At 35.0% G+C, this 8,877-nt stretch overlaps 1 protein-coding gene across 2 annotated transcripts; it reads left to right on the top strand.

Moving 5' to 3' along the window:
• Positions 1-208: 208 nt before the first annotated feature.
• On the top strand, positions 209-8,522 carry LOC136227714 (ADP-ribosylation factor GTPase-activating protein AGD1). Of its 2 annotated transcripts, none has more exons than XM_066016465.1 (21): positions 209-377; positions 509-555; positions 762-838; positions 1,099-1,199; positions 1,959-2,029; positions 2,122-2,184; positions 2,657-2,701; positions 3,382-3,447; positions 3,563-3,610; positions 3,696-3,791; positions 3,878-3,919; positions 4,155-4,367; positions 4,449-4,580; positions 4,682-4,906; positions 5,000-5,086; positions 5,170-5,484; positions 6,479-6,624; positions 6,733-6,808; positions 6,916-7,081; positions 7,159-7,408; positions 7,994-8,522. In XM_066016465.1, the coding sequence occupies exons 1-21, from the start codon at positions 302-304 to the stop codon at positions 8,097-8,099; spliced, it is 2,448 nt and encodes an 815-aa protein (XP_065872537.1). In that variant the 5' UTR covers positions 209-301; the 3' UTR covers positions 8,100-8,522. The 2 variants fall into 2 exon arrangements, with proteins under 2 accessions (XP_065872537.1, XP_065872531.1); XM_066016459.1 differs by having other exon boundaries at positions 6,715-6,808.
• Positions 8,523-8,877: the final 355 nt, after the last annotated feature.

Here is an 8,877-nt window from a genome sequence, read left to right as displayed (position 1 = left end):
TAATGTCACAACATTTGAAACGGGTACATGACATTTATCTGAACGGAGAGTGTATATACAAAATAGAATTTCTGGTAGCTAGATAGCCCATCCAAAACGAGAAGTGTACAAATAAAAACTGTTTTCTTTAAGGAAATATTTTTGGAATTTATAAGACTAGAGTTAAGTTTGGCAGACGAAATAAGATAGAGGAGAATCCCATTATAAATCGAAATTTTTGTATAGTCTCCCAAACATAGCCTAGAAAAAAGGGCGGGTTCTTAAGAGAAAGTGGGTTTATTAGTAATTATCAGCGACAGCCATGAAAGTTCGCAAACAGAAAAAGGAAAAGAACCACAAAACCTTCTTCATCTTCCCCCCTCTTCCTTTGATTGCGGGTATTTATTCAAAAAAGCAAAAGCACAAACAAACAACATTTATATTCCTTCTTTTTACACAAATTATTCTCTCTTTCACTTTCTCCTCTCTCAACATTTGATTTCATTTTTTTTACCACCGCAAATTTCAGAAATGCACTTCGCCAAACTCGATGATTCGCCGATGTTTCGGCAACAGGTGCTTCCTCTTGTTTTATTAATGCATTTCTTCTTTAATTTTTCTCCATTTAATCTGTGCTGTATGTTAATTAACTGTTGTTTAGATTAAGCTTATTATGTATGTTTATTTATGGGGATATTGTCTGCGAACAGAGGCATGCTCACGTGCACAAGCTTTGATTGTGAAAAATTGTTCATGGCTTTTTTTTTTTTTGGATTGAGCAGATACAATGCTTGGAAGAAAATGCCGAGGCTTTGAGGGGGAGATGTTTAAAATTCATTAAAGGATGTAGAAAATACACGTAAGTTCATGTTTGTATTCTCTTTTCCCTGTACAATATATTCATTATGTTTCATATCCTTTGAAGCTTAATTAGAATATCTCTTTTAATTCTTGTTCTAATATATGAATTTACTAACTATGATATTGCATACACCATAATTAATGTGAACCAAGTACAAGCCATGAAAGAAAAGAATTATCAATATCTGTTCTTTTCCTTCTAAGCATCATAGGCTCTGAAAGATCTTTTTCTGCTTGGTTATCTTCTTCAATTTTCAGAGAAGGGCTTGGAGAGGGGTACGATGGGGATATTGCTTTTGCAAGTGCTCTTGAAGCTTTTGGAGGAGGCCACATTGATCCTATTTGTGTTGCCTTTGGAGGTATATATTTTTCATTTTGGTTCCAGCATTTTCATTGCAATGAATTTTATTTTTTATTACCATTTTCAAATCACAGTTCATAGCTTTAGAGTTTTTTCGTGATTGATGTTTGTTGATATCTCTTATTAATGAAGATTGTTACTTTTAGATTCTTGTGTACTTGTTATTATCATTTCCAGTGTTTCCTGGTGTTTAAGACTGCTGACTTATAGTGTTACTTCATTAACAAATTCTTCAATTTAAGTTATGCTTTTCAATAAAACTGGACTAATTTTTCTCCGATTGGCTCATAAGATAAGAGCTGACTGAAGTAGCTGGTATAGGAAGTGGTTTGGCAAGTTTTCGCATCCATTTTCATGTATTGTCCTGCTGTTTATTTGAACTCAGTTGGGTGGTTACCTTATTAGGGTTGTTAGGATAAGTGATGCATAGCTAAGGGAATTAAGTACATTTTGGGATTTGCTTGATGCTTTTCAGTTTGTTTAAGATAGAATAGAACTTGACAAATCTACCTTTAGTATTTAGGCTTTTTTTTTTCTCAAATGGGCACTTGTATGTCCCATTTGATGGCCTGTTTATATGTATTTTATCTTTATTTTCGTTATTCTCAATTTTTTTTTTCCACTAAATTCCATAGGGCAATCTTATCATGTGATAGAACATCTATATCTGTAGTTTCAGGCCAGGAACCAAATAGACAGCTCAGATACATATAATTTTCTGCTAATAATTCTAGAACTCTGTTTTTCTCTTATGCAGGCCCTGTTATGAACAAATTTACAATTGCTCTAAGAGAAATTGGGACATACAAGGAAGTTCTGAGGTCACAGGTAGCAATTTTGTGCCATTTTCTTTTTCCAGTGACACCATGTAACACTGAAACTTATTTCCCTCAACTATATTTTATAATTGGATTTTTCAGGTAGAGCACATTCTAAATGAGAGGTTGGTACAGTTTTCAAACGTTGACCTGCAAGACATCAAGGTATCATGTACTTTTTGTTGAATGGATATGCTGATTCTACATATATAGAGTTATTGCCTGTCATTTTCTTCACTGCAATGTGGTCTACAAACTTTTGTTGACTTCTATATTTGAACTTCTATGGATAAATTTCTGTAAGACCAGAAAATGCACAAATACTTTTGGCCACTATTCTATATGCAATTAAAATAATATTTGACTTCTCTATTTGTGGCATATATCTTCAAAGTTGAATTCCAAGTAATAGTGACAGAGATGATATTGGTAAAGTAGTTTTCATCACAAAACTGCTAAACTCAGTTCATTCTTATTCCAAAATACAGTCTTTTGTATCAGATTTTCATGATTAACTTTGTCATTGATGTTTGTATTCGGTGTAAGACTTTGTTCACGTACACAGTCCATTGTTTAACGAGATTTCATATTAAACAAATCTAACTCTTGGTTAAAAGAAATCTTGCAATTGGTGCAGGAAGCCAGAAAACGTTTTGATAAAGCTACCCTCATATATGATCAGGTTACTTGACTCTTATATTGCACACCTCCTTTATGTTTTTTCAACTTTCAAGTCTTCATTCTTAAATTCTATTATTTAAGCTGTCATTTTGAAGTTTTGTCTAACAATTCATAAATGCATAGACCTCATTACTTGTCATGCACCAATTTTGATGATTCTTGTTACCATCTAGAATGGGAAAGACAAAAATGAACTCGGAATAGAGGGACATTTTGGTTTTTATGCAACTTTAAAGGTTAAGATCCATTTAGAAGCATGTTAGAGATGAAAAACTACTTGCACGCACCTGTATAAATTAAATTTTCAGTACTAGCTAAGAACCAGCCTGTGCACACTTCAAAAGTATGGGCATCTGCATGTGGGAATATGTTAGAGATAATAAACCAATTACTGGAACCCTCACCTTCAAGCTTAAGCTTTAAGGTTGAGTGATTTCTTGACAAAGTTGAATCACTGTTGATTCCCACTAAATCTTTCAGTGTACACTTTACATTGCTATGATCAAAATGATGATCTGGCATTTCTATTCATATATGCTGCTTCCATTTTTCTTTTATCATTTCAGGTTTATTAGGCACAAGAAATTGTATCTCGTTATGCACTTGGGAAGTTTGAGGACTGTTTATAGCAAATCTCATCTTGACTGTAATGCTTAATTTCATGGCATATTGTGTTTGCAGGCGCGAGATAAGTATTTGTCATTGAGAAAGAGCACAAGGATGGACGTAACTGCTAGCATAGAGGAGGTATGTCTACTAGTAGCCTCTGTATAACTTCAAAGTGCTACATATTTGTATGGGATAACAAATAGTTCATTATGTTAAACCATCAACTCATACTAATTTGGTAGAGATATTCCAGGAGCTATACAATGCAAGATCAGCCTTTGAGCAATCCCGCTTTAACTTGGTTAGTTGATTCATCTAATGATAGGAACAAGTCTATAAAGCAGAACCAATTTGGCGTTAAACTTGTAGGACGTTTTCTAATCCAGGTGAGTGCACTTTCGGTTGTTGAGGCTAAGAAAAGATTCGAGTTTCTAGAGGCTGTTAGTGGGACAATGGATGCTCACCTTCGATACTTCAAGCAGGTATCCTTCAAAACATGATGAACATTAGTCTCATCCTAAGGTGGACTACTACATATGCTTGACTTCAAAATTCTTGATGCTTGCAGGGGTATGAGCTATTGCATCAATTAGAACCTTTTATTAACCAGGTAATACAAATTCTGATGGTGTCTTACAAAATTTGTGATAAATGGATATCAGCTTCATAGTGTGTAAGAAGCATGAAATCTTCTTAAAAATATATTTAGCTATAACAAATAGCTAATACTTATCTGAATCATTCCGGGACTAAGGCTTTGTTATTGTTGTTGTTGTTGTAGTTCTAACATCTGATCTGTTAATTTCTATCAGTTGGTGTACTAACAATTGAAGGGTATAATGCAGGTCTTGGCTTATGCACAACAATCAAGAGAATGCTCCAACTATGAGCAAGCATCTCTTTGTGAAAGGGTTCATGATTACATGAGGCAGATTGATAGAGAAAGTAGGCCCTCCTTAAGTGGTGGTGCTTCTCCTAAAGCAGAAGTTATACGCCCTTTTGCTAGGACTTCACATAAAGTGATAGAGGCAGTCATGCAATCTGCCGCAAAGGGGAAGGTATATAAAATGAATCTGCACCATTCAGTATATTTTTAATTTATCTTGCTTAATGACTAGTGAAGACTACATGTTATGCAGGTTCAAACCATTCGACAAGGATATTTATCCAAGCGTTCATCAAACTTGAGAGGTGATTGGAAAAGAAGGTTTTTTGTTCTTGATAGTCGAGGGATGCTGTATTATTATCGAAAACCTTTCGGTTGGACAGCTGTAAGTTGCTAGATTAAAGATTGCTTATGATCTTGGTGCAATTTTTCCTTCTTATTTATGGCATCATATGCTCTTTACTAACACTGAGCACTCTATTTCAGGGAGCTGCAAATCAATCTTCTGTGCCGAGGAATGTTACCACGGAAAATGGCCCTGGGCTGCTTAGCAGGTGGCTTTCTTCTCACTATCATGGATTGCATGATGAAAAATCAGTTGCTCGTCACACTGTAAACTTGTTAACATCGACAATAAAGGTTGATGCAGATCAGTCAGATTTAAGGTTCTGCTTCAGAATTATTTCACCAATGAAAGTTTACACTTTACAGGTGCTTTGTCAAAGCTCACAAGAACATCTAACCTAATATGCATTGATGAATTTAACAGTAACATGAATTACCTTTTTATTGCTTGCAATGCAGGCAGAGAATGCAGTGGACCAGATGGACTGGATTGATAAGATCACTGGAGTCATTACTTCATTATTAAGTTTCCAGACACCTGACAGAGTAAATATCATTAGTCCTTTATCATTACAATTTACCTTCAATGTTATGTCATCGTTGATTAGTACAACTCAATATTGTGTCAGCGTCTCTCAACTAGTGCCATGGGAAGTGGTGATCATCTCTCTGGGTTTCCTGAAATTGATCAGACAGAAGTTGATGTGTTCTCGGCTAATTCTATGACCCCTCGAAGTCAACTACATTCATCTAAAAATTCACAACACGAAGAATTTTGTATGAGATATGAAAAGCCAATGGATGTGTTGAGAATTGTTTCTGGTAATGACAAATGTGCTGATTGTGGCGGACCTGAACCTGATTGGGCATCCTTGAACCTTGGTGTCCTCATATGTATTGAATGTTCCGGTGTTCATCGCAATCTTGGCGTGCATATATCAAAGGTAATTTATCAAGTTTTTCTTAGATCTGAGTTCTATGTTTTGGCAGTCGTGTTTTAGAGAAAAATTTGACTAAATGTTAGAGAAATGTATTTTTTTTTTCTGGTTCTAATTTTTCTACCCTTGCTTATTCATCCTAACTACTTGGTAAGTTATACTGAAAGTTAAATCAGCAATCAACAAATGTTTCTTCCACCTCACAAACTGTGCATCCATTTAAATTGGCAATTAATAATGCAACAAGTCTTAATCCCAACGAGTTAAATTTGGCTATTGTTTCTACAAGTACAACCCAACGCCCAACAACTGCATGTCATATGAAATAACTGTTATTCAAGTTGCTCTTTGTCTTTCCTTCCCTTCTTAATAGTAATTACTTTATTTCCTCACATGTATGCTTGAGGCCTTCCGTGAGCTACTATCAATCATGTCCGAACCATCTTAAACCTCTTTCTCTAATTTTAATAAATAGGTACCACAAGTAACCTTTCTCAGATATAGTTATTTCTGATCATAATTCCTTATGTGCCCGTTCATTCATCTCAACTGTGCTGCACTCATATTATAGATACTATGTCTTAAGACTCTTAACCAACACTCACTTCCATGGGGCTGCCAACTAGATAGCCTGTTCTATACCACTCCTCAATACAGGCATATTTCTATCACGTGACTCTGGCTGCATTTCTCCATTTCAATGATATCGTATAACTATAATTAGTAATTAAATGTGACGATGAATGGAGTGCATAAACAATGCAAAATGATTTGGTAAAGGAAATTGAGATGAACTGGTAGAATTTTGTCCTCTTTTGAATTAACAGATCATTGTTGAAATTTAGTTTTTTCTTTTATCTTTTTGTTGCATCGTGGGATAGTTTGATTGAGGTACTCTATTTAGATTTTGTTCTATCAGCATCTTAAGCTGGTTCTATAAAGTAGCCTTTGTATACCTGTAGAAAGTTCTGTGATAAGGATTGGATAAGTTTCCATACAGGTAAGATCTTTGACACTTGATGTCAAAGTATGGGAGCCATCTGTCTTAAATTTATTTCATTCGGTGGGAAACGTCTATGCAAACTCGATTTGGGAAGAGTTGATGCTTTCAAAAAATTCTTTTACTGGAGATGAGAAGGCCAAGGGGTAAGTAATGTATCATTTGATATGACTACCACACTCTATGCCCTTCTCTTCCTTTTGAAGTTCTAAAGGTTGGTACATTTTCTAATATAGTTTTCCAAAGCCTGACAGCCAGAAGATTTTCCGTATAAGAAAACCAACTTATAATGATCCTATTTCCGTCAAGGAGCAGTTCATTCATGCAAAGGTATTGTTACAAGTAATCCAAGTTTACGCAATTAAGTTTTTGATTGCTTGATTGCTGTGATAGAAGAATTTATTTCTACCTATTATAATAAGCTGTGGTTAATGCAGTATGCTGAAAAGATATTTATTCAGAAGACAAAGGATGATCAGCCTCTCCTTTCAGTGGCAGAACAGGTGTGGGAAAGTGTTCAAGCAAATGACAAGAAAGCAGTTTATCGGCATATTATATGTTCTGGAGCGGATGTAAATGCCATCACTGGGCAAGCATCATTCAGTACATCCTTATCTCTGACCTTTGTAATTCAGTAGGAAGAGAATGAACCCTTGACCTCATGTTTGATTGCATTGCAGGCGACTCGCTAGAGAAGCCAACGTCAAGCCATGTGAAGCCATTCAATAGAAATGAGAATGAGCACATAAATGATTTTTCTGATAGTTGTTCTTTACTTCATCTTGCTTGCCTATCTGCTGACATTGGTATGGTAGAGTTACTCTTACAATATGGTGCAAACATCAATGCTACTAATTCACAAGGTCAAACACCACTTCATCAATGCATTATCAACAGGCGTCCTGCCATTGCTAAGTTACTTCTTATGAGGTAATTCTTTGTTTCTCTGGGTGTTTTTCTTTGGAAATTAACTAATAAGCACACATATTATTGTTACTGTTATAAGGATCCTTTTCATTATCTCTTACTGCTTTCCGTGTGATTTGATTAACCTCATACTATATCTGGATTTTTTAAAATGTCTTAGGCTCCATTAGTAGTGGAATGCATTTCTTTACCCAAAGTAGGTGACTATGCTTTCACTCTCATTATATTCATCATCTCCTTGAATCTGTTGATAGTGATAGGTACCTGTCTACTGGGTCCCAAAAAACTATACCTTTTTGAAATTTTTCAAAAACTATATATCATTATCGGGCAAATTACACCCATGGTCCCTTAAGTTTGACTTACTTTCTTTATGGCACCAAAACTTCAAAACTGGACATTAAAGTCCCTTAACTTTGACCTTTACTAACATAAACGTCACTTGTAAAAGTGAACCACCTCAAAAAATTGACCGGTGACAATCTCAAAATGGAAAAATCCAAGAACTGAAGTTGTTCAGAACCACGATTTCTTCAAAATTATCTTTGAACGCGACTGCTGATAGTGTTAATTTTTGTGTTGATGCAGAGGATCAGATCCACATGCTGTTGATGGAGCAGGAAATACTGCTCTGCAGCTGTTGTCACAATCAGCCCTTGATGACAGTGAGCTAGTTGTTCTTTTAACAAAGTAAAACATAACTATCCAAAACCAAAACCAAAACCGGAGGATGTAGGAACTATAGAGCAAAATGGAGGGGCTAGTTTTGTTACTTTAAACTCTATTCCTGGTTAAAGAATGCACCAAAATTTTGTCCTTTTATCATTTCGTAGATTGACAACTTGGTCATGTATGATCCATCTTTTTATGTCATGTCCATCAAGTATATACGAGAGTTCACCCTACCTATGTAAATAGGAGTTTTCCTTTTAGGTTGTCTTATATATATATATATATATATATATTTTTTTTTTTTTTCTTTTCCATTTGGAGTTCATGTGGGTTGTAACTTATACCTCGCATGTTTATTGCACGGTTGTATATAAATGATAACTACAGAAGTTATTTGTTCGAAGGGGCGAGTTTTCTTAGAAAAGGATGCTGCACAAAATCAAAATGTGCAAACTAGTACTTACTAAATGTACCAAATTCGGTACAAGTTTTCATGATAACTAATGCTTTTTTTTGCACGTATGTATCATATTTCTAAATCTTAGTTGAGTCATTGAATTAGTTTTGCAATCTGAAAACATTTCAATTTTGAATTCTCTCTCAGCCTTATCTTTAACAAGACTTTGATTATTTCAATCGTCTTAATGTCATTTCTGGACTCTGCTAAATGCAACAGAAGCTACAACTTATGAAGAGTAAGAGAAATTTTAGTGGTGTTTATAACTTTTGGTGCCAAACAGGCACACGTAACACCCCATTAGAGCTTTTGATACTTTATAATTTTGATGGGTAAAAAAAAG

Source organism: Euphorbia lathyris, chromosome 1 (genome assembly GCF_963576675.1).
Source record: "Euphorbia lathyris chromosome 1, ddEupLath1.1, whole genome shotgun sequence".
Taxonomy (NCBI): Eukaryota; Viridiplantae; Streptophyta; class Magnoliopsida; order Malpighiales; family Euphorbiaceae; genus Euphorbia; species Euphorbia lathyris.
The sequence above is the reverse complement of the archived record's forward strand: the minus strand, read 5'-3'. Positions and strand labels throughout refer to the sequence as shown.